The following is a 26,230-nucleotide window of genomic DNA, read 5'->3' as shown; positions in this document are numbered from 1 at the left end:
GTTGTCCCTTAAGGATCAAGGATGTTTTGAGTGTCTACTACATGCCAGGGATGGTTCAAGGTGCTGGGATACATCATTCAACAAAACAGAGAGTCCATTTTTGTAGAACTTACTGTCCCCATTGGTGAGCACCCCGTTCTGTTCGCTGCTGACAGGTGCATCTGTTGCCAGGCTGGTAACTGAACGGCTGAACATCTCCTTGTCTGAAGGCTGCAAAACAAAAACAAGAAAAAAACAACAAAACGTCATTCTTAGCAATGCATCACATTGCTAAGAATCTAGACTCCAGGGCAGAGAAGAATATCTATGGCTTTTTTTCTAAAAATTAAAACAGCAAAAACAAAAATCAAAATCTACTATAGTAGACCTCCCCTTATCCACAGAGGATACATTCTAAGACCTTCAATGGATGCCTGAAACTGCAGATAGGACCAAACCCTATATGTATTATGTCTTTTCCTATATATGCATACCTATGATAAAGTTTAACTTATAAATTAGGTACAGTAAGAGATTAACAAATAATAGAACAATTACAAGAATATACCGTACTAAAAATTATATGAATATGCTCTCCTCGCTCCCTCTCTCAAAATATCTTATTGTACTGTACTCACCTATTTTGGACCATGGTTGACCTTGGGTAACTGAAACCGCAGAATCAACACCATGGATAAAGGGGGACTACTGCATTTAGATTTAAACGAAGTGAAATAAAATAAAATTCAATTGAGTTTCTTGGTCGACTAGTCACATTTCGAGTGCTCATTAGCAACCTGTGTCCGTTGGGTACCATGATATGACAGTACAGAGAACATGTCTAGCATTGCGGAACATTCTACTAGACAGTGCTGTCCCAGAATCTTAGGAGCACGGGGAATCTTCACGGCCATCTGCACAGCTCCCCATCTGGTGATCTACAAATGGGCTATAGGTAGCTTGTGAGCCATCAGTCCCCACAGCTCAAGGCAGGGAGGGGACCAGAAGGCCCAATGCTGGTCAAAATTGACTCCGGCAGGGAACAGCGTCACCCCTGTAACACAGGTGCTGTAAAATGCTATTCTTAAAGATGTGCTGTGCCACGAAAATCATGGAAAAGCATCACTGTTTGTCATCTGAAGGGAAAAGACTTAAATCTGGTCAAAGACAGGCAATGCCATTGATTTCTGAAACTCTTTCAGAATCAGCCAAGTCTCCGGCTCCAAGGTTCACAAACGCTATCACGTGCTGGAGCGCAGCTCTGCAGACCTTTCTTATTCCCACAGACAGGCAAACCCTGGGGTGGGGAACCTGTGGCCTCTGATTTCAAGATTATTCTTTTTTAAGCACCAAAGGGGGCAAGAAAAGCTTCACCTTTCTCTGCTGCACCCCTTTTAATAAAAGGATTTGTTCTGTAAAATTTGACTTCACTCAAAAGGCTGCACTCAAGGATCCAGAAGGCCACAGGTTCCCCACACCTGCCGGGCAGTTTCTTTAACACATTGACTGCCTTGTGAGTTGTATTTAACTCACACTAATTTTGAGTCCGGGCTCTCGTGAAGCATATGTAACTCACCCATCTCTTTACCTTGGGAACCGCGTGAACTATTTTTCAAGTTGCATATAACTCACACCCAGAAAACAATAAAAAATAACAAATTTTTCATTAAATTAGAAAGGATCATTTTGTTTTTGAAGTTTTTATTCTATTTTCATAATAAAACATCGTGGCGCCAAGGAAAAATTTTTTTTTCTGGTGTGGCAGTCAATGTGTTAAACACCCACTGTCCCAGGCCACTGCCTGAGTCACTGCAAAGATGATTTGTTTCCCGTCCTTTCCATGGCCTGCACGACCCAAGAGGTTACCCCAGGCTCCAAGACTCCACATGGAGAGTTCTGATGTCAACAGCACAGGAGGGCTAGTTGGCCTCAACAAACTCTCTGACTCCTAATTTGGAGCCAAATAGTGACAGACAGCAAAGAGCTCATGCTGTGGCACGACCCAAAAGTTTATCAGCAGTCGGCTACTGCAATTCAATGCAGCTCATAACCGATACACTCACAACGAGATGGGTCATTGTGTCAGGCTGCTGGGAACTTGAGGTGCAGGTGGGTCCCCCGCCCCACTTCCCCACCCAAATCCCAGAGACGATGCTACAATTGGGCAGGAATGGGGGTAGGTGTGGGGGCAGAAGGCTTTCAAGTGGGCTCACAGCAGCGTAGTATAGGTTCTAATCACCATTTCCAATCTTAGCATCTGCGAGATGGGGAATCTGCAAGTTGTACAAGATTTAGGAGCTGAAATGCTCTTAAAGAGATCTGGATGGGCAAACGTGTGTGTGCATAGGCTCTTGTGCCCACTCTTGCTCAGGCACACACACTCACATCCACGAAGCTGATTAATTATGTGGCAGATGAGGAAGAAAGCACAGAGAGCCAGCCTCTTCCTCTTATCCACCTGCCACTCTCTTCCTGTCTCATCCGGGGCTGCTGCTGACCTTGAGCAGAGCAGCGGGAAGTGAAGGTGTAGAGCGGGGGCTCTCACACTTGTGAGTACATCAGAATCACCTGGAAGGCCTGGTGACAGTTCCCGGCCCCACCCTAGGGAGGATTCTCACCTCTAACAAGCTCCCAGGTGATGCTGCTGCTGGCGTGGTGTGGGCCACACCTAGAACCCCTGCTCTAGAAGGAAGTCAGCGACGGAGCTGGAAGTCTTCCCCCAGCCCCATCTCACCGCCCCACTGGCGCCAGGGAGAGAGGCGGGTGAGGAAAAATGGGGCCTGGATCTGCACGTGGGAGAAGCCACAGAGAGGATCTCCCCGTCCCTCCATGCTCCTCCTGAGGCCACCACGGCAGCAGTCACGGGGGCAAAGCAGAGGTGGCAGGAACAGACAAGAAGTGGGGACAATGTGGACAACCAGGGACGGGAATGGGGTGAGAAAAAGGGTAAAGGGCAGAGCGGTGGATGGGTGATCTGGGTGCGCACATGCAGAGAGGAAGAGAAGGGGAGCCCTGGGGAGCCCCCAGGAGGAACAGGGAGCCTGACCACTTCCTGCCTGCGTGGGCTAAAAGATCCCTCGAATTGCAGGCCAGGCACCCTAGACCAGAGGTGCCTCCCGGGGAACTCCCAATGTGTCTGCTGGCTGCGTGTTTTACACTAGACCTCATGCTATATTTTTGACTCGTCTGTACTTCCTTTTTTGCACCCTCTTCTGCCAAAGCAGTTTTTGTTTGGCCTTGAGAAATCATGTCCTGAATGGGAAGCGTCTTCTGTTTTAGCACTGCCCCGGGGCTCAGGCGGGACTCTGAAGCCAGCCTTGTGAATATGTGGGTGGGGGAGGGCACCCATCCCCAGCTGCTGGAATTGCTCAGCCACGTAAGGTAAGGTCGTGGCCCTGAGTCAGAGGACACGGCGGGACGTGGCACTCTCAGGCTGTTCCTCACCAGGGTGGCTCCCTGAGGCCCACCTGAGGATCATCAGGACCTGTAAGGTGCTGAGGGCTGGGAACACTCGAGCAAGGCCCGGCTACCCTAGGGTGCTGTGGGTCCCAGGCTCTGGTTAGCTGAGTGACCCGTTGCTATGGGCTGAACGGCATATGTCAAAGTCCTAACCACCAGGACCTCAGAACGGGACCTTATTTGGAAATAGGGTCATTGCTGATGAAACTAGTTATGATGAGGTCACACTAGAGTAGGGGGGCCCTAGTCCAACATGTCTGGTGTCTTTATAAAGGGAAACTTGGACACAGAGCCAGACATGTACACAGGGAAGACGATGGGACAGAGGGAGAAGACCTCGTGAAGATGAAGGCGGAGATTCGGGCGATGCACCTACGACCAAAGATGCCACCGACTGCCCGCAAGCCACCAGGAGAGAGGCCTGGGACAGACTTGCCTTCAGAAGGAAATGCCAATACCTTGATTTTTGGACTGCTGGCCTCCAGAACTGAGACAATATATATGCTATTTAAGCCACCCAGTTTGTCGTCCTTTGTTATGACAGACCTAGCCAAGGAAAACACCAGCTGGAGCTGGGCAGAGGCAAACAAGAAACATCCTTGCGCTAGGCTGGAGCCATCTAAGGATCATTCTGGCAGCGGCAAAACTGCATTCGTGTCAGACGCTCTCCCAACAAACCTGGCTAATCGCACAGGCCTCTGGCCACGGTGACCATAAACCTACAGAAAGAGGGCACAGTCCAGGCTTAGTCACAGGTAACTTCGGCTTAGTCCTCCCCCTCGGGTTCATTCGGCTCATAAGCATGTGGGAACACGCTTGGATGCGTAGCTGATATCTTAGCGTGTGCACACGGACAGACAGATACACACATGTGGGCTCACCACGTTCATCAGGTTCTCATGGTCCCCGCTGTGCTGTCTCGGCTTCTTTTCCCTGAGATGGAAAATAAAACATTGTTGTAATATCAAACGTGACCCCTAAAATAAAAAATACACTACCCTTTCCTATCCTAATTCTCGCCACCATTTAAATCTCTCTCGTTCTAAGAACCACGTGTATTTTGTCCAGAGAGGAAACAACTAGACAGTCACTTGATCACCTGTGTGCAGGCGTTAGGTGCAAGAGGTGGTCAGGCCACAGAGGGGACTGCTCACCTGTCTTGGGCACCCCTTCCTCCAGGAATTAAAAATACAAGCTCACAGTGAGAGACCGAGGCAGGGTCCTGAGTAGAAACTGTTTATACCCAGAAGACTGGAACGAGTTATACCATTTTTTTCCTTAGAAAACCCAGACAATTATCTCATCTCACTTACAGTCTTTGCAAAGTCACACACTGCAGAGGGATGGGGAAAATAAAGAAAATACAAAGTTTGGCACGCCAGGAAGGGTACATGCTCTCAGCATGAGTCATATGTACTTCCAGTCTATGGAAAAGTCTGTCAAGTAAAAATAGAATTTGTTTTTACTCAGGACAGTCTAAAGAAAGCCATCAGTTGTAAAAAATACGTGTCCCATCCACGCACCATATAAGGCAAGAGTGACACCTAGTGGGAACGGGAATAACTGCAGCAGCGGGCCGGCCCAGGCCCGGGGCAGCCCACGCTCCGTGCAGCCTCTATTTCTTCCTCTCCCTGGCCAGTCGGATTCTGTCCCAGACACCCAGGAGGCCTGGGTCCAAAATGGGCAGGGATTAGGAGGCTGCTTGGATTCAGAGGGTCTGGCTTTTCCCCTCTTGACAGATTTTAGGCTGGGAAGCCACATCAGACTTTGAAGTGACACTCCTGTAGTTTCTTCCAAGATTGAGAGTGAGTTTGGAACTGGGCTGGGGAACCATCGGCTGGTCTGTGCCGGCTCCCGGCAGCATCCATCCCCCCAGAAGGCTGCCTGCTTTGCAACAGCTCCGGAATGTCTCGCGAAATCACTCCTCATTAGAAAGAGCTTTACTTCTCTCTGAGCAAAGATCTCTTTTTTGGGGTACTGACATTTTCTCTGAGACGGAGGAGAGAGACAGAAGTATAATTCTAAAAAAAAGATACTGATGATTATTTCCCATAGAGCATGTCTCTCTCCTAGGAAAACTAATCTGTTTCTTAAGAAACTGCAGTTCTACATTATAAATTTTTAATAATAAATGATCCCTCAGAAGCCACGTAACAGCAAAAATTCTCAGTAATTTCCAAGTGGTGGCAAAAAGATGCACATCACACTTGGATTTTGGAATGTCCACAGATGGAAAAAGACAATACAAATTTTGACAAAATTTGTCAAAAGAACAGCAAGAATTCCATTCTGGGAAGTTTAAAATATAAGGGCTCTTCCGGTTGCTCCTCAGCAAGATCAAATATGGATTTTCATTCAACTAATACAGAATGTCCTGGCACCCTTTGCAGCAGAGAGAAGTTAAAGTGTGAGTTTCTGTGACCAGTCATGCAGACTTCTTATACACAGTCACTTCTGGGTACAGGGAACACGTTATTTCAAGGTTCCGATAGAGACGCTCTGGCTCTTACCTATCGCAACTAGAGCACAGGAAGATGAGGAAGGTGATGAGGAAGAAAGTGGCAACAGCGGCCAAACTCCCCCACAGGACGATCTGCATCTGGTCCCCGCTCACCACGCTGCCCGCAGGCCCCATGGTGGGGGCAGGAACTGGCACAAGCTGACGGAATCAGTCCTTCAAAGGTGGTGACGTGAGGGTGCCGAGGGCTCCATCCTCCTGCAGAGAGACCACCGTGTTTGGAAAGCACTTCTCGTGTAAAGGGGCAGAATTTTGTAATTAGGTTCCTGCACGGAGCAAGGCCTTTGAGCGAAGTTAGGGAAGCTTGTGCAGAATGCAGAACACAGCACTGGACTTGATTTGAAGCCTGACTCTGGGCAAGTCCCCTCCACGGTCTAGGCCTCTATTTTCCTCACCTAAAAGTGCCAGTTGGGCACGTACTAGTGCCTAGTGCAGTGTTTGCAGCAATGGCTATCTATCTTGATATGTTTGGAGGACAGATTCTTAATGTCTTCAAACAAAGATTCCAAGTACTCCATAGCAGATAAATACATACCCGTTTGGATTCATTTTTTACCAGAATATAAATCACTATTCATATAGGTTTTACGAATATGTAATAATTCATCATCCCCCCTCCCCCTGTCACCTCTTATCTCCCCAGCTCCCCAAACCCGCTGTTCTCTGAGAAGCTTTAAGCTCAATACACCTAATGAAACAGAACGTCTTCATATCCACCTGCACACACGGTTATCTGTTCTGAGGATGTGACTTTATTTCAGGGCTGGTTTCCACTAAGCTGCTGTGAGCACCCAAGAAATGCGTTTTCAAATGAATGCATGAAAGTATGTGCTAAGAATACAGCCTCAGCAGTAAACAAGACCTATTCATAAACAACTACAAATTAAGCATAAGAGCTTTACCACGTACATTTTAGCACCTGGTACGTACCAGGGACTCTGCTAAATGCTTTCCTCATTTAATCACTGCCACCACCCTGCGTAGGAGGCACTGTTAATCCCTATTTCACGGAGAAGGAAGCTGAATCCCAGCAGAGAGGTAGATCCCCCCAGTGTCTCAGGAGCTAAGTGGCAGGGTGGGTTGAGCCCAGCCATCTCTGACTCCAAGCCTGGGCTCTTAGCCCCTTACGGAAGCTCCTCCTCGCTGGGGTGGGCTGGAGGTGGGGGCACCAGGACTCAAGCAGCTACTGCTGCCCCCTGTTCCAGTTACAATGCTTCTAAATGGAAATGGTCAGATTTCTTTTGCTAAATATTAAGAGTTACAGAGCAGTATATCAAATTGACAATTGCCTATCATGAGAGAAGCCTTGTTTAAAGAACAGCTGCTTTGCTCAACTCTAGAACATTCTAAATGAAAAGGAACAGACTTTAATGTCAAGCATCATGAATAAAGCAAATAAATATTTTTGTCTTATGATAATCACACAGTATTTTTCTTGAAAAAGACTGTCGATGTTCACATTCTCATTGGCTTCGCTGACAGGTGACCATATTCAGCGTCATTGAGTGCTAGCGTCAGGGCAGCACCAGGGGGGCTTCGCAGCAAACCAGGGCGCACCCTGAAAGGGAGAAAGCGGAAGCCTTTCCATTTCAACAGAGGCAGTTCAACCGGACCAAACCATCTCCAGGTGAAACGTTATCACATTTATTTGAATATTCCAAGTTGAGGGATAATAAAAAACTGAAAAAGAGAAACTTTTATCCACAATGTATGCAGGGAGAATTCTGAAATGAAGGTGTGATCATTTTCCTTAGTCTTTGAGTCAACATGAGCATCTCCTTCTAATGCCGTATAATTACATAAATGTAAAACTTCTTGTGTAATCCAGAACTTTCTTCCTCTGGGTATACATTATGCTTGTGAACACTGTAGGCATATAGTATAAACAGTCAAATGACTGTTGTATGTTTGCTCCTGGACAGCTATATCTGAATGAAAATAACCATCTCCTATGACTTGTTGATAGAATAATTCACTTTAAATCAAGACTACAGATTGGCACCATAGTAGGTTTTATTTATTTATTTATTTATTTTAAGACAGAATCTCACTCTTTTTGCCCAGGCTAGAGTGCCGTGGCGTCAGCCTAGCTCACAGCAACCTCAAACTCCTGGGCTCAAGCGATCCTCCTGCCTCAGCCTCCCAAGTAGATGGGACTACAGGAGCACGCCACCATGCCCGGCTAATTTTTTCTATATATTTTTAGCTGTCCAAGTAATTTCTTTCTATTTTTTTTTAGTAGAGATGGGGTCTTGCTCTTTCTCAGGCTGGTCTCGAACTCCTGAGCTCAAATGATCCACCCGCCTCGGCCTCCCAGAGTGCTAGGATTACAGGCATGAGACGCCACGCCCGGCCCATGGTAGGTTTTTAAAATACATTCAAGCAAGCACTTAAATCATGGTGACTGATGAAAACGTATGAAATAACATTTTATATAAGGCTCCAAAGCATAAACGTTTTAAGAAGCACAGAAAAAAAGTTGTCTATGTCTTGAGCAGGCGTTTGTTTGCTCCTTCCTTCATTCTCTCATTCGTTCAAACAGATCGATCAATGCTTATTTATAAAGTGCCAGGTTTTTTGAAACTAGTTTGCCGTGTGAGTTATTCGAAAGCCAGAGATCCACCCAGCAAGCCTAGCGTGGGGTCTCTAGCACCCCTCTCCACTTCTGCACGTTTTTCTTCTTTTCTCTCTTCTCTCTCTGTTAACAGAAGAGGCCAATGGCATATAATGACATGTGTGGGGTGCCCAGCCTATTAGGACAGTGCAGGGAGAAAGAGGATGAAAGGGGATTATTACAAACTACTGAATAAAGGATGGAACTCAGAGAAAATGTGTCAAAAGTCCTGGCTCACTCCCCCTCAATGAGAATTTTCTGAAAAGCCACTGAAAGACGTTTCCCAAAGTTCTCACTGTGGACAAAAATCTCCCAGTGAATGGAATGATCATCATCTGGTCCACGTGTCTGAGTCAGATCACTGTAGTGTCTGGGGATAAGGGCAGCTCCCGCCTCTCAGACCCTCTAAGTGCCGCTCTGCGGGAGGACGGTGGTGATAGCAGTTGCGGAGGCGGTGGTGGCAGCGCTGGCAGGCTGAGGGGTTGCAGCGGCAGCTACTGCTGACCAGATCCCCTTTAGAGGCCTGGCGGGGTGTGTGTGTGTGTGTGTGTGTGTGTGTGTGTGTGTGTGTGGCGGGGATCTGCACACACATGACCTCTGATGCTCACAGCAGACCTCCCGGGTGGGATTATTCCAGTTTTAGAGTTGATCTGAGCTCTGCTGCTCTTCTCTCCTGGTCTCCTCCTTTCATTCTGAACTTCTGTTTCCGTAATTCTGCCACCCATTCCTTCTCTAGCTATCTCCTTAAATCTTGGAAGCCCATCTACAACTGAGCCAAGACTGCCTCCCACTCACCACCTCCTGCCCACCTGTGTATAGACCGCCCCTCCCCCACACGTGTAGCTGGGCTGCCCCTCCCCCATGTGTGCAGATATGCATGTCTGATTTTGTGCTCTACCTTCCCGGAGGGCTTGAGGGTAGGGGCCTCGTGTGGATGGTCCAGGGCTCTCCTGCCAAGGCTGGACCCTCATGCACTGGTTTTACTGCCCTTGAATGCAATACTTAGGAGTCCCCGTTTTATTTTGAGCAGCAGCTGGGAGTGGGAGTGGGTGGGGGACGGGTACCAGTGTCCTTCCCTGTGGCCCGAAGGCTTTTCTCAGGATTACTGACAGGAGGAGAGAGTAAGAGGAGATGAGGCAAAGTATCTGGGAAGTAAAAAGGTACCTTGAAAAGGAGGGGCCTGATGCAATCATGGCATTTTCCAGAACATGCACTGTGCCAACCAGGCTCCCTGTGGGAAAAGTCACTCAAGGCTATATTGTCCTGTGACACTGTTACTGGCCCATGAGGACCACCTTATTTTCTGCTAATTCCTACACCAAATAAGACAAGTTCTGACTATTTGGAATCATCTCTACCAGCAGAAATATCTGAACAGTTTTGGGGAGCATCTCTCACAATTTTTTTCATGGAGACATTTATTTTCCTCGATCCTGTTCTTGGCCTGATTCAATAAACATGCATTCAACTACAGAATGTTATTTCTTCAGAGTTTAAAAAATATTCTGTTTATAGCAGCACAATTCACAATTGCAAAGATGTGGAAACAACCCAAGTTCCCATCTATACATGAGTGGATTAATAAAATGTGGTGTATGTATACCATGGAGTTCTACTCAGCCACAAAAAACAATGGTGATCTAGCACCTCTTGTATTATCCTGGATAGAGCTGGAGCCCATTCTACTAAGTGAAGTATCCCAAGAATGGAAAAACAAGCATCACATGTACTCGACATCAAATTGGTATTAACTGATCAACACTTAAGTGCATATATAGTAATAACATTCATCAGGTGTCAGGCAGATGGGAGGGGGGAGGAGGGGATGGGTATGTACACACCTAATGGGTGTGGTGGGCACCATCTGGGGAATGGACATGCTTGAAGCTCTGACTTGGGTGGGGCAAGGGCAATATATGTAATCTAAACATTTTTACCCCCATAATATGCTGAAATAAAAAAATAAAAAAAAATATTCCGTTGTCAGAATACATGTATAAATATTCTTTGAGTTATTCAACATAGGGCAGAGAAGGGCCATTTATTTATTTATCTATTTTAGAGACAGAGTCTTGCTCTGTTGCCCAGGCCGGAATGCAATGGTGTGATCATAGCTCAATGCAGCCTTGAACTCCTGAGCTCAAGTGATCCTCCTGCCTCAGTCTCTGGAATAGCTGGGACTAGAGGCACATACCATCATGCCTGGCTAATTTTTCTTGTTTTTGTAGAGATGGGGGTCTCCCTATATTGCCCAAGCTGGTTTTGAACTCCTGGCCTCAAGTGATCCTCCCACCTCTGACTCCCAAAGTGCTGGCATTACAGGCGTGAATCACCGCACCCAGCCAGACCATTTATTTATTTTTATACACCTCAGCTAACACTTAATTATGGCCCCTGAATGCCCCACTAAGATGAGATGCAGAAGATGGTAATACTAACATAATCACAGATTGAGCTTAATAGTTGTACATCAATTCTTTTTGCTTTAGAATGGACTTCATTATTAGCTGCACTGATGTGAAATTAAGGCTGGAGAATGTAACGCACAAAGAGTGCACGACAGTGCTGTAAAAGAGGCAGTGGTCCTTCCTGCCACCTGCATCCCAATTCTATATAATTTCTGACTACTGTGGGAACTTGTCATTTGGCCCTGAGAGGTCAGTGCTTGAGGTTATAGGACTTCTGTAGGGGATAACTTTCAGAAGTTGGTGTGGTTAATTATTTTGGATTAAAATCTCCACAATCTCTTATCATCCTTTTATATTCATTCATTCATGATTTTAATGAATAAATGATTCAATCAGAAAAAACACTGGCCTTTTGCTTTAGCAGCAGGTGCCATTTTTAACCACAAGATGGCAGCCTAATTCTATTCTCAGCCCCAATCAGCAGGCTCCTCAAGGAGAGATGCTCAATTACTCTTGTCGTTCGTACCTTACACTTGGCATTTTAATTATCTTCATTAGCCTGGACTATCAGCCATCAAGATCAATTCCAACAGGAGAGAAACAAAAACCCAGATGAAATTAACGAAAGGTGCAGACCAAATGGCAGCTATTTATTTCTTTGGCCAAACCCCTTTAACAGGTAGGTGCTCTGATCACAGCAAATTCTTTAAGTAATAATTTGGTGGAGGTGGGATGACCAGTGAGATCAGCTACAGAAGCAGACACCTTATAGTTCCTTTGAAGCAGGTTTGGGTCAGTAATGATAGTCATTGCCATTTTACAGCTGTTGCAGCCGACTCCTAATTGAGCGTGATAGAAACCACCTCCACTGTGACCCCTCCCTGATGGGTGGAATAAGGGGGGCAAGGTCCCCAGGCCAAGGGGCATTCCTCCTTCCTGACCATTATCAGGTGTGGCAACCATGCAGTAAAAATGACACTTCTGGGCTACAAATTAAACAAATTTAACAATGGCCCACAAGCCAAATGCTCGGGTGGGTTCCCTGGTCCAGTGAGCACACTGACAGACGCACAGGCTGAGGCTAAATAAACCTCTTAACAGAATTCAGAGCCCCCTGAAAGAGCTTTAAGCTAAAGTATTTAAATTTGGAGAGACTTCTCTTCAGATCAATGGGATCGTCATCTAGACAAGGCTGCGACACCGAACTTTGTACCAATGAGTGTCTGTTGTAAACACGGGGGCTGTCCACCCAGATGTTTGCCATTCCCGCCTGCTGAGGTACAAAGGTTTTCGCCTACGTAGGACTGGTACCAAGATGTCCCAGTTTCGCTCCCTCACCGAGTCGGGGAGAATACACCCAGAGAGCAGAGGGCGGTGCAGGACTCCAAGGTAAGATTTTCTTGTTTATAGTTTCCTGAATCATTTTATCACGTCCCTACAGAGCCGTATCTTGACATTTCTTTCTATAGCAGCTTAAGAGTGAAGATAAATGAGGGAGACCTGGAAAGCCTTAACGTCACCACACCAAACTGACTCTGTCACCAAGACTCACCACTAACAGGAAAAAGCCAGGCGCTCATTCTACGAGCAAGTTATAAATCCTTACTGCCGTCTGGCGGCATAACCTGATTACTTTTTGTACATACCAAACCTATCGATCCACACAGAAAACAGGACAGCTGACCCCTTTGGGGGAGCGTGCGGCTGTCACTTATCTTCAAGAATACATCAAACTTACATCACAGAAAAAATATAGTTTATTGTTTATGAAAGCTCTGCCATTTTGTTTTTGCCTTGAGCCAAGCCAAAAGGCAAGTGGATGTGATGGGTAAGGAATGACTTTTGAGGTTGTTTTCCTCCTATCTGGACTTGGAAGCCAATTCCCAAGGTTCATTTTAATAGTGGGAAGGGAGAGAGGGAGAGGGGGAGAGAGAGAGAGAGAGACAGAGAACGAAAAAAGTGTGGTCTTTCTAGAAGTATGTATTACGTGCATTCTAACAGAACCCTGAGACATGCTTTTATTTAGGTTAATTTGATATGTTCTACACTGAGCGGGTGAGGAGCACAGCATATGAAGTCTTCATAGAACATTTCAGAAAGTGTGCAGTTTGGGCTTTAGGTTCTATTTCTTTCTGTTTGCTCATCTGATCTGATTTAAAAGCTCCTGGAGGGCACGGATGTAGCCACCTCATTTCCCACCACGTTCCCAGTACCTACATGACCTGGAAACTGGGAGGCAGACAGGAAATTATTATTGAATACATGTTTCTACAGGAAGAATGGTGAGTAGCTTCCCAAGCGGACTCTCAAAATGCAAAATTTAGTTCATAATTTATATGCTAAGGGAGGGAAGGAGAGCAAGAGAGATGAGCACGCCAAGCGGCCATTTCGGAACCAGGCCAGTTTTTTTTTCGGGCAAACCTTTACTTTTGGATTGACCCCGGCCCCCGGGTTCTCTGTGCTGTCACTGAAAAGTGAGACTTTTCTCTGGTGAAGTCACAACACCAGCAATATCAGTGTCACTGTATGAGAATCACCACCCCTAGCAGGCCTCTAGACTCTGGCAATCTCACCGTGTCCCCAGGTTCTGAGCCATTCTCACCAGTGACAATTTCGCACCTTCTCCAGCTCCTAGGATGGTGGCATTCTCTTCCCTCCCTCACGAGGGGGCTACACCTTAGATTTCTCACAGGACAGAGGAGCCTTAAACATTCTTGGCCCTCCTTCAAATGTGTTTTACCTTATGAGAGCCTAACATCCTTTAGGTCTTAGCTTAAATGTCACTTCCTTGGAGCAGCTTTCCTGACGACAAAACCCTTCCATCTCTCGAGTTTAGTTGAGGCTCATATTTTACAAGCTTTCTCCTTCCTAGCATTACTTGAAATTGAAATTATGAAGTCATTTGAGTGTTTTTTCAGCAGGCCCAAGCCCTAAGAGGGAAGAACTTCAAACAGACCTATCTGGTGCATAAGCTGTAGCCCTAGGGTGCAGCACACAGTAGGTGCTTAATATTTATTGAATGAATGAATGGTTAAGAGGAGGAAGAGCATCCAAAGGTAGGTACATATTGACCAGGCTCTCAAAGATGGTTAGAATGTGAAGGAGAAACTCCAGTCTTCTCAAATGATGCTGAAATTTAATGGCGACGCAAGGCATTAGAAAAGCCTGTGGGCCCGAATACCTGGCCAGGGCAGGTAGCTCTCCACGGCGCTCCTTCCTGCATATAATCCATCACCTCGGCTTTACCCGGGTTCCCTCCAGGGTCTTGAAGAGGCCCACTACGTATCAGTTTAGACTCACAGGCCTGAAATCAAAACCACTGAAAAAGCTAAATGAGTACACACTAAGTGCCAATCGCTTTTAAAATATATTATTTCATCCTTATGCCCTTTGATGTGGGTGTTACTGAACTGATTTTACGGATGAGGAAACTAAAGCTCGAAGTTAAGCACCTTGTCTAGAGCCACATGGCTCCAAGTCTCCTGACGCAGTGTCCCCAGCACTTTCTGCTACTCTGCCCAGCAGGTGCTCACAGACCTGGGGTGTCTGCCCTGTCTGGAATAGGAGCAGACAGGTGAGGACATGTGAGTCACACCCACCTTCCCGGCAATCTTAACTTCAGACTATCAGGACTTGTTTTTGGCAGCAGAGAGAAGAATGTTCTCTCCCTTCTGGTTTGCCCACTGCTTACTCCCAGCCATGCATTCATCACGGACCTTCCTTCTGAGGGATCTGGGGGGCTTTACCGACCTCATCCCACCGGCTATGCTGTGATGGATGTGGTGTTTACACGCAGGCTGGTTTACTGAGACCAGCACTATTTATAGTCACACTCCGGTAAGCGTTGCTTTGCACTGTTTTTATCTGGCTCCTGAGGCATGGCGATTCAGCCACTTTTTTTTTTTTTTTGATAATAAAAGACTTAACCAAAAATAAACTTCAGTTTCCTTGCTGAGAGGTTCAGAAATGTACGGTTTGACATAAGTGCCTCTCGATCCAATCCCCTACTCGTGGGGGTCAGGATATTGAAAAGATCAGATTCCTTTTAACACTTGTTCGGAGAGGGTGAATTATAAATGTTCCACTCTGTCACATACCCACGACCTCGCTGAGACTGCATGTGGAAAGATGCTTATTCTGGGAAAAGTAAACCTTCAAGATTGGAGAAGTAGAATTTATGAGCAGCTGACAATTTAAGTCACATGTCAGAGGAACGTCAGCAGAGGCATTTCAGTTTGTCACATTGGTTCATTGTGAGCTGGAGCCCAGGTAGATAAAGCTGTCTGTTGTCACTACCACACCCTTAGATATACTTCTATTGCAAGGGCCACTGACTTACTGGAGTTAATATTCTACTCAGCCACTGATAAGAATGTGCTCAACTTACTACCCATTGCTTAAAACATTATGATGATGTTTTAAAAATATTAAGAATTCTTTATATCATAAAACAGCCAGACAAAATACTTCTTCTTGACTCCTAAAAAATAGAACCCAAATCCTTAAAACACACTCCTGCAAGTTATTTATTGGTGTTATTATGAACTACTTAGGGCTGGGGAAATGTCCCAACAGTGACTAGCTTGATTAGAATACGTCAGAACTTCTATGTGACGATGTACAATCTCAGGGCTTATCCTCCAAGCTCTCTGCCAGGAGAGGTCAGAGAAGACAGATGACCCAGGGGTCTGACTCCCAAGCCCCTTGTAGAGAAAAGCACAGGCTCACGGTTCTTGTGGAGTGGAGCTTCCCCAAGGGTGGTCCGATCGGCACTACCTGGAACTTGTTGTAAATGCAGAATTCTGGACTTTCTCCCACACGTATGACTCAGAAACTCTGGGAGTGGGGCCCAGCAAGCTCTGTTTTAACAAGCCCTCCAGGTGACTGTGATGCACTCTGAAGTGTGAGAAGACCATTCTAGAACAGTGCTTGTCAAACTTTAATGCGTCTATAGGACCATCTGGGGATCTGGTTAAGATGTAGACTCTGATCCAGCTGTTCTGGAGTGGGGCTCAGGAGTCTGCATTTCTAACTGGCTCCCAGGTAAGGTCCAGGCTGCCGGCCTGGGAACTACATCTGGAACAGTACTGGTGCAGATGTTCATCTTCCTTCCAGCTAGGGGTGAAGGGTTATGCAGCCAGATCACTGGTGCTGGAATCTGGCCTTTATCTTCCTCAAAGTTTACGTGGTGATAAGCTCAGAGCTTCTGTTTACTGGAGTCTTCTGGATTCCCACACAACAACTTGAATATCAGGCAGCTCCTTCCCATTCCAGAGTCTCATAAAATGCAGTGAGTAGTATGTGCCTGGTACGTGGAAGCACAGACCAGGCTCTACTCTGTTCTCTTCCACTAAATTGCTGTGTGGTCTGAAACAAGTCCAAACCTCCCCATGCCTCAGTTTCCCCTTCTGAAAAATTCAGTCATTTCTAAGGTTTCTTTCTATCTCTCTGCGTTTCTCAGTTTATAAGAGGAGCCAGTGATTCCTCGAGTCTCAGACAAAAATTCAGGACTCTCCACACAAAAAGGCAAATGTTGCTCCAGCAAGAACCTTAAAATTCTCAATGTGATTGACAGTTTCAACTCCCCGGAAAGCACAGCCTTAGTAATTCAGGGGCAAACCTGATGAGGCCACACCAGTTAAATGGATGTCAGGAAGAGAAATCATGGGTGGCCTTTGTAGTCGGCGTGCAGTGCCAGGAATCAATCCCGACAGCCCTTCCGAAACATCAATTGCACTCTGGCAGCAGACACTGGCTGCGGGGCTGACTTAAGAGTCTCTTTATTTTTTCATTAACATGTAGTTGGCATATTTACACATTTACAATTCAGATTTGTAATAGCCTTTCAACAAAATGCAAGGACAGAACCAAAATACGCAGATGGTGCACGTACAGGTAATGAAGAAAGAAAACACGTCTGGGAATTCTGAAGCTTTTTAAAGGCATATGCCCAAATTTTGGAAAATCTTACACAGACAGTAAGTTTGAAAGGGATCTGTCTAATTTCTAATCTCAGTTCTTGATAAGCCTGAGGAGGATCCAAATGTGATAAGACATTCCGGGGATCTTCTCTTTCTATTATTAAAGACAGTCTGCTCCTCGGGCTGGTTTCACTGGTTTCTTGACTAATATACCTCTGGTGATATTTTTTACTCTTTGATACTCTGTCATTCATTAAACATGTAATTGCTAAATACCTGCTATGTGCCAAGCATGATTTCATCTTCCGATCACACCATGAATATGATATTATACAGTCCCTTGTAATTAAACTTTGCAAGAGGTAAAAAATGTTTAGAATTAAGTTCCTAATACAGAATTATACTTTAGCCACAAATGAAAAATAATGTATTGTTGAACCCTAAGCTTGTGAAATCAGAAAGAAAAAAAAAAAGCCACAAGTCTTTCCTTCGCTTCTACCACATGGCATTAGAAATAACATTTAGTCAGAATAATTGCAGCTTGATTCTGTTTGGCTTGGTGGCAGAGGCTCCATGGAATTGATGCAGCTGCAGTGCCCTTGGACTGATGTTGCTTCAAGCTGAGAACTGTCCCCAATGTGTCTGGTGGATTCCAAAGACAGCCTTTGCATGTTCACAGGGTGGAAAGGACCACCTCCCACGCGTGCATTTGACCGCGGTCAAGGCCAGCTGGGTCTCTGAGGATGGGCTGGATTCCAAGGACCAGGTACCTGTATAGAGCCCATCCCCCTCCCCTTCTCAATGGAGAAAAACTACTTTCACTTAAAGCTAAAGCTTAAAAAAGAAAATAATCATGAAAGAGGTGGTGCATGTACTTAAAATCACACCAGGGCATACATTACTGGCAACTTATTTGTACCCTGTAATACTTTGAAATAATTAAAAAAAAACTACTAGCTACAGACCAAGTCACCTGGTGAGAAGAAGGGAGGGGAAGGAGGATGAGAGTCCTGATGCCCGGGAGATAGCACGTGGGGAACAGGCATGGGGGGCTTTCCAGGTAATTTTTTTCTGCTTCACCAGTTTGCCTGGGGCTGGCCTTAATCCATGGTGACATATATGTGTGTATGCAAGGATATGTCTATGTACTTCAATACATTGATTTTCCTCTCCTCCTTTTCCCAGTTAAAGGAAGATATAAAGCTATGTCAACAGAGGTGGGGGAAGATAGGTTAATATAGAATAGTAACCCCTGTGGAAATCCTGTGCTTACACGGTTCGACAAGAAATGAATATGAAACTCAATGATTGGATTCAGTCATGGTCTTTGGAAGGGGTCCTTGTTCATTTCAAAGGCTGCTAATATCTGGGAGAGCCAAAAAGACTTTGGGCTAGATAGGAAAGGCAATATAGAGTACGCTGGAAGGTCTCAAGTAGAGACACAACAGGACAGAACAGTATCTCACTTCTGAGCAAGAGAGTATCCTGTCAACTTAAGTGCATGGGTGCTTTGTGGCCCTGCCTAGTAACCAGCCTCGATGTGGATCAGAGCGTGTGGCCCACAGACCCCTTCGATGCCACCTGCCCCTCCATTTGTCGGGCTCACAGGTTTCAGCCCCTTTCCTTCCCAGGCAGAGATGCCCTTCAGAATTCCTCACTCCTTCACGTTTTCCAGTCCTGCTTTGTAACACCTGGGGCATTTGTTAAAGTGCTGGGGCTCAGGCCTGGCCCTCAGATACTCTGATATAACTGATTTGGAGTGAGGCCCAAGAATCTGTATTTTTAATGTGTATCCTAAGTGGTTCCAAAGAAGGTTGCTCACTGAAAACCCTTTGAGGAACACATGTCTAGAGCCTGTGAGTCCTGTACTGCCCAGTCCCGAATCTGTTCTCCGCCCCTTCCCTCCCCGCCTGAGCAAGGAAGTGCCATCACCTCCCTTGTCCCTTCCCATCTATTCTGCAGACATGCCTCACTCTGGTTCATCATGTGAAAGGAAAAATCTCATCCCATATTGAGTCCCCACGGGCAGAGGTGGTGAAACCCTGAAGTCCACAGGGAGAACTCATTAGGCGACTCTCCTCCTTACAAAGCCACGCAGCTAATGTGATTCTTAAGACCTTATGAACTGAAATGAAGGCAATTTCGAACATCTTCATAGCTAATGAGAAAATAACATCTTCTTCCTCAAGATTTTCCACTTTATTTGTAAATCGTGAATAAAATGGAGGTTATGGGTTAAGGCTGTGTTTATAAAGTCTTATTAGAGTATAATGCATAGAGTTTTATGTTTTGAATGTGGTTTCCAAGTTGAAGAGCCATATATGGAACTTATATGCCACAGTATTAATAACTTTTCTTGGAGAGACTTTAGAATATGGATTCATTAACTAACATTTTAATAATAGCCTTTCCCCTGGCTGGGTTCAAAGCACTTTGTATGTAAGGCAGTCAATAAGGTCACTCTACCCCAATTTCCAATTTCCATTTTCTTTGGAAAGTAGAAAGCAGGAAAGTCTTCAGATTGCACAATGAGAGCAAGTATCAGAGTACTGCTTTGACACTCCCAACCCCCTCATTTCTCTATGCTACATTTTCACGCCTTCTCTGGATGCGGCACTTTAAACGCCTTAAATGGAGAACTAGAGAGTGGTCTATGGTGAAGTGGCAAGTTTTGCAGATTGGGAAAGGCTTATCTTAGAGATGCATTATGGCAAAGTCAGGAAAAAGGTGCCGGCCGCATCTTCCAGGAGTGTTGACATTACTTGACTTTAATGTTGTTAATTTAATATTAAATAATAAAGGAAACATAAATATTTATGGAGTACGAGGTTCTATTAAGAACTTAAAATATAAAACATGGAAACTGAAAGAAATTTTTCGAATGGAGCCAGGAATGTGAATTCACCCTTCTCTGCCATTGAGACTTTTAGTCGGTCTGGCTGTGCTAAGATCTAAGATCTAAGGTCTGGTGTGAGTGGCGCCTCCTAGAGGTGTGAGGTCTGCACTGCACAGCCATGGAGGCAGCTCAGTCAGTGCACACTGTGGGAAATGGAAACAGCGGGATTTGATCCTGGGAGGGTCACTGTGCACTTATTTCTCGTGCCTCTACTACAGGAAAAATGTCAAGAAAAATATAGTTAGAAAATGGGACAATAAGACGTGTTTTCAGGACAAAAGGTACATTCATCTAGGAAAATCAAAGTAGTCACTGACATCTAGCAATTGCTATTGGGAAAGAAGTTAGTATTTATCACTTTTATTCACTGGATTAAATAATCTTAGCTACGTGGCTTCATTATAGTTCTTTTTCTAGTAAATGGTTAGAATACAATGGTCATGGGATTTCTTGACACCAGTTGTAACGCAATACATTACTACACCTTAAACGAGAATGATTCAGTCTTTTTCACATTACATTTCTTAGGCCTTTCTCCAAACTGTTCAAAATTCAACTTCATTTTACTTCTTAATAAGCTGGCACATCATACTGTATCAGAAACAAGCAGATTTTGGGGACAACTGGTCTACTCGTAGTCACTGATACACTCTGCTTCACCTTGCTGAGAACATGATTAAGAACAATGTAAGGCATTCTGCAACATTCGCTAATCTATCGTAAGTCTTTGATTTCATAGCCAGGATCCATCTAAGACACTGAGGTGTATGATTTCAGTATAGTTCCCAAACTATTAATACTCTTCCAGAGACTGTATCATAATACTACTACTGTAAGAATTAACAAGGGCAGGGCTAGTCTGACAGATCAAATTCCAATCTTTCACATTTCCTAACAAAGTGGTGCTCTGACCCCCGTGCCCTAATTTATTACTTGGTATGGCTTTCAGATGAACTGAAGGGTATCCTCCTGCCACTGCTAACTGGAATACCAACACCCTCCTGTGCTGTGGCCGGCATGGTCCTTTTGTCATGAGCTGGGGGCTACACTAGGTAGCGGCTGAACAGACTAACATCATACAGAAGTAGATTTCTAAAATATTAATATAAAAATGTCATGATTTGTTTATCTGCATTGTTTTGTAAAAGTATTGATATTGTTCTATTGTGTGGTATATAAAGAAAGCTTTATGTGTCTGTGTGTTAGATGCAGATTTTAGTGCTTGGAAGGTTTTTCTGTCTTGATGAATTAGTTTGCCTCTTTTTATAAAAATTAAACTACACAGACAAAAATCATTTTTCCTTTCTTCTTTTCCCCTCACATGGCTGGCTGGAAGCTCAAAGCTGTAATTATCCTCAATTATAGCAATTACCTTAGTGTAGCTCTTTCTTTCCTCTCGCTACACCAACCCAATTACAAGTTTTTTATTTCCTATGTTTTGAAAAATCTTACATGTGTCTTTATTATAACAACTTCAGTATTTTTTTAGAAGCAGATTTAATTTCTGAATAATGGATACATGAAACTTTAAATTTAATTACCACAGACTACTCCTTTATAGATTTAAAAAGTTCTCAAAGTCTTGATTCTCTTTAGGAGGAAGATAACATTTTCAAAACCATAAAGAATAAAATGAATAAGGAAAGAAGGAAGGAAAAGAAGACTTTCCCTTCAAATTAACCTTTGGAACCATAAGTTTGGATCTCTAAGGAAATAATGAAGGAAGTATCCAGATGGTAAGACATGACATGCCAAGACTAAGATGATTAAAATCAAACCAAATTTATCCTAAAGACTACAGGGAACTATTAAATTCCTTTGAATTAGACTAGTGGTTTTCTATGCTGGATATATATTAGAATCACTTGGGAAGCTTTTAAAAATATACTAATGCCCAGACCTATCCCCAAAAGTTGGTTCAATTGATCAGAGATGGGGTGTGCACACTGACGTTTGGAAATGTGTCCCCAGGGCATTCGAATATATGGTCAGGGCTGAGAATCACTGAGATGGACTATTCGTGTATATGTCTGAACTCTTAAGTAGCAAACGCTATTTCATCTTATTTCCCTTGCAATATTGGAACATGGCATAATCAGGATATGACAACATAAAACAGATACCAACCTATGGTGAGTTGTATAATTATTTCATTATATATTACAATATAATAATAGAAATAAAGTGCACAATAAATGTAAGGCGCTTGAATCACCCCCAAACCATCACCCCCCACAGCCTGTCCTGTGGAAAAACTGTCTTCCATGAAACTGGTCCCTGGGGCCAAAAAGGTTGGGGACCACTGCTCTAGAATATACTCTTCCTGAGTGCACACTCCCCGTCTGTCTTTGCAGCTCTAACTCCAACCCCTACAATGTCATAGGTGCTTACTAAATACTGGTGGAGTGGATGAATGCATGTCTTTGCAATCTTACCAAGAATCGTAGTGAATATAGTCCTGTATTCTTTAAGGGTGAAACTACTGATGGTTAATAGATAATTAATGAGTGTGTGCAGTCACAATTTTAATAAACTGACTGTCGCGCTAGAAAAAAAATTTTCCTTGGGACCATGGTATTTTATTACACAAATAGAATAAAAACTTTGAAAACAAAACGATCCTAATTTAATGAAAAATTTGTTATTTTTTATTATTTTCTGTGTGTGAGTTATATGCAATTAAATTGTCAATATTAATTGTAACAATAAGAATATCAACAAGTAAGATTTTCATGAATCAATTGCAGGGTTTTGCCCAGGGGGCCACCCATCACATAACATGTATGCTACAGCATGGCAGCGTGAGTTGTCTGCACACCATGCGGCTCCCAAGGTGAAGCGATGTGTGAGAGTTACACATACTTCATGAGGCCCTGTGCTCAAAACTAGCATGAGTTAAACACAACTCTCATGGCAGTTAATGTGTTAATCTACAGTTCCCCATGCAATATGCACATGTGGGGATTTTAATTAGATTCACAGTGCTAGCTACTTTTGCAGAGAAGGCATTTTGCATCCTGTGCCTTGCTGACCTTTGGCTGGCTCTAAGCTTCTGCCAGAGAGAGCTTCTCCATTTGCCCATCTTGCAATCTTGGCTGCTCCTTTCAATTTCCAGCAGGAAGCAGCTACACGTTAATGTCTGAAACTGCACTTCCAGTCTTCTGTTGAGGTTTCTTTAGACCACTTTACTGGGAGTAACACCATGTGTTTTTAGCCTAGGGTCCTCAGTCTGCTATTGTAAAGTTTTTGAGTTTCTTGCTATTATTCCTCCCCATACATATCTGGCTTGAGATGGGAGTTACACTGCAGAGAGCATCCATTTAATGTTAGTGGACTCATTACAGCCTGGGCTCTTTTGTCAGTAATCTTATCCTTCCATTATTACCACATGATACTAACAGTACTGGCCAGAAAGTCAGCTGCAATATCTTCAGGACAAATCCTACTGACATATGGAGCAGACAGTTGGGCACTACCACTATTTTGAAGTGCTTCTGTTTGGTCTAGACTAGCTTTTTAAGCCATATTGATAACATACTGCCAGCCTTCTAAACATGTGCCTATGTTTGCATGTCAGCTCCATTCAGTATCTTCAGTATTTCAGTTTTCCATTCAGCATAGAATAGTTGATACCACTATCAAAATCAGCTACATTTGTATCTTGTGAAACATGCATAGTTCAGTGCCCTTGCCTGGAATAGGCATCCAATAAACATTAATGTCTCCTGCTGCTTCCCTTGCTGGTTTAACAAAATCTTATTTTATTCAGAAATGTACTTAAAGAAGAATCTGCATCTTACTGCATTCAAAGCAGCTGATTCTGTTATTATGATCTATAACTTATCATTTGAATTTAATATAGCTCTACTTAACAAAGAGAAATAATCAGATACCAGATGACTATTGAATACTTTATACACATTAAGTTTTTAAAAGAAGTAGATTCTCCTGAACCCAGCAGTGAATCTTAATACCATGGAAGGAGGCGCAACCTGTTGTGTCTTGTGTTGTGTGACCCAACAGGAAATACTGGGCTCTAGCTACAAGAGCCAACTATAATGTAACCTGTATTGATCAAGCCTCTAGATCTACTTAGCAGACTTTAATTATTATTATTTTTTTACTTCTATTACTTAAATGATCAAATAACATCAAGGATTTTGCCTACCCACGTCAGTAAACTCACATCCACAAGATTGTGAAGTTATGTATAAGTTTCTAGAGGTTTTTATCTGTGCAAAACTATCAGACCAAATTTTAGACATGTACCTTGTGTAACTGTCCGTAACAATTACCATCCATGTGTCCATTACAAGGGCAGAGGTATGGGCAAAATGACAAACTTCTGGTAATCACACCCCCAGGATCTGGCTCCTCTTCCTGGCTGTGAAACAATGTGCTTCTTTAAGGCTCGGTCTTGAGCTCCTTTTCTCATTTTGTTCCATATCATCTTCCTTGGTGTGTGATCCACAAACATGGCTTCAATTCCCATCCCACCACGGTTGATTCCCAGATTTGTAGCTCTGGCCCAAGCCTCTAATCTGAGCTGCAGGTCCCATGTCTAGCTGGCACCTGGGCTTCTCCACCTGGGTGTCCCCCAGGCTCTCTGCCTTGGTGTGTCCAAGGCTGGACTTTCCATCTTCCCCGGCCCCGGGGTCATCCTCCAGGGTGCCCTCTTCCTGTGGATGTTGCCACCTTCAGCTAGATGCACAAGGCAGACTCCCAGGGCCTCCCACTTACCACCCTCTCTCAATTCCCTCCATATCTAATTCAACACTGAGCTCTCAGTGTCACCTCTTAGAGGACTTTCAAATCCATCTCTTCTATTAGTCCTTGTCTCTGCATCCCCAGGGCTAGCTTCCTAGTCCAAACCACTGGTGTCTTCCATCCTGGCCACTACAGGAGCCCACCAGTCTCATTGCATTGACTGCTGCCCTCCAATCCCTTCTCCTGATTGCAGCCTGAGGGATCTTTTCAAAAAGAAAATTTAATGACACTAAGCTTACTGCTTAAAACCCTTTAATGGCTTCCCACTGATCAAAGGATAAAGAAAATGAAATCATATAAAGCAGCTGCTACTTCCTGCAAGTCTGGCTTTTGTCTACCTCCCTGTTCACCTCATTCCTCTCCCTGTCCACATCCCAGCCACTTCCTCCCTAGCTGGAACTTCTTCAGCCCCGCTCCAGCCTTTCTCTAGTTAAGTACCCCCCATCCCCCTCGGATATGGGGAAATCTTTTCCTGTACACGGTCACTGCCCGTTGCTATACATGTTTTTCTCTTTCACAATATCTCCTTTCCTTGTGTTTACTTACTTATGTAATGTATTTGACGAATGTGTGTCATGCAGGCTGGACTGTGTGGAAACCCTACTGTGAAGTCGAACCTGAAACAGCAGTCAGCGGGACAGTGCAGTGTTTCCTCTGCTGCTACAGTCTCTCCTCCAGCCGTGTTGTGCAGTTAATCTTGCTGGATATGGAGACTCTTATCTGGATTTGGTTTCTGTTTGTTTTGGTTTTCATGGTTTTAAAGCATGAGGAAAAATTTTAAAAGACGGCCCATTTGCATTATTAGTTTCTTCAAACCCCACAGTTATAAATGATCACACAAATTTTTTCCGATTGTCTTATAATACACCATTCAATTATTTTGAGAACTTTCAAGCTCAAAGTTTTACAGAACTTTAAGAGCACAAAGTTTTCCTAGAATTAAAATGGGTTTACAAAAAGTGTATTATATCACACTGACTTAGCATATTTTATAGCAGACTATAACAAAAAGGCAATAATGACAACACTGTCAGTAATACAGCCAACACTGGTATGGCCCAGGGGACGTGCACGGTCTCAGGAGTCTCACAGCCACAGGTGGAATCCTGCTCTGCTCATGACTCACCAGGTGGCCTGGCTGAGTTTCCTAAACTGAGCCCTTTACTCATCTACAAAGACCCAAGAGCCTTCTCCATCTTCCCCCAACCCACTGATTCATAACGGCTATTATTACCTTATTTTTGTATAATACTTCAGACTTCATCAAACATTTTCACAGATTTTACTTTTTGAGTAGCTCAACGATCTTGTGAGAAATTTAAGGCAGGGTTGTGTTTTTGGTTTTTGGGAATTTTTCTTTTTTTTTTTTTTAAATCATTGGTGATTTACAATGAGGAAAGAATAGGACAGAGAAATTATGTGGCTGCCTGAGACCCAACGGCTAACTTAGGAAATAGCAGAGCCCTCTCTGCCTTCCACTCTAAATCCTATGTTCTTTCCTCATTGTACATTTATTATTGGAGAAAGTGTAGTTCCACACAAAGTGAGGTGCTTATCAACCCGCCAAGATGACAGACCACGCAGCTGCCATGGTCACAAACTCCAATGCCACAGGGGCTTGGCAGGTGATGCAAACAGTGAGGCAGGCCAGATGGATATTAGCTTTGT

At 44.2% G+C, this 26,230-nt stretch overlaps 1 protein-coding gene and 1 long non-coding RNA gene across 2 annotated transcripts in view; one reads left to right on the top strand and one right to left on the bottom strand.

Moving 5' to 3' along the window:
* Nucleotides 1–26,230, bottom strand: part of PAG1 (phosphoprotein membrane anchor with glycosphingolipid microdomains 1) — a 134,911-nt gene that overhangs the window by 10,124 nt on the left and 98,557 nt on the right. Inside the window, exons 4-6 of the mRNA XM_012663210.1 lie at nucleotides 5,949–6,154; nucleotides 4,320–4,371; nucleotides 114–210 (exon numbers count right to left, since the gene is read on the bottom strand). Coding sequence (XP_012518664.1) covers nucleotides 114–210; nucleotides 4,320–4,371; nucleotides 5,949–6,073 — 274 coding nt within the window. The 5' untranslated portion in view covers nucleotides 6,074–6,154. The remainder of the gene's footprint in view (nucleotides 1–113; nucleotides 211–4,319; nucleotides 4,372–5,948; nucleotides 6,155–26,230) is intronic.
* LOC105825435 lies at nucleotides 12,306–21,525 on the top strand. The gene is made up of 3 exons (XR_001138266.1): nucleotides 12,306–12,367; nucleotides 17,466–17,665; nucleotides 21,392–21,525. It is a non-coding gene; the product is annotated as an uncharacterized LOC105825435 (long non-coding RNA).

The sequence above is a fragment of the Propithecus coquereli genome, unplaced genomic scaffold (assembly GCF_000956105.1).
Source record: "Propithecus coquereli isolate 6110/MARCELLA unplaced genomic scaffold, Pcoq_1.0 Scaffold8, whole genome shotgun sequence".
Lineage (NCBI taxonomy): Eukaryota > Metazoa > Chordata > Mammalia > Primates > Indriidae > Propithecus > Propithecus coquereli.
The sequence above is the reverse complement of the archived record's forward strand: the minus strand, read 5'-3'. Positions and strand labels throughout refer to the sequence as shown.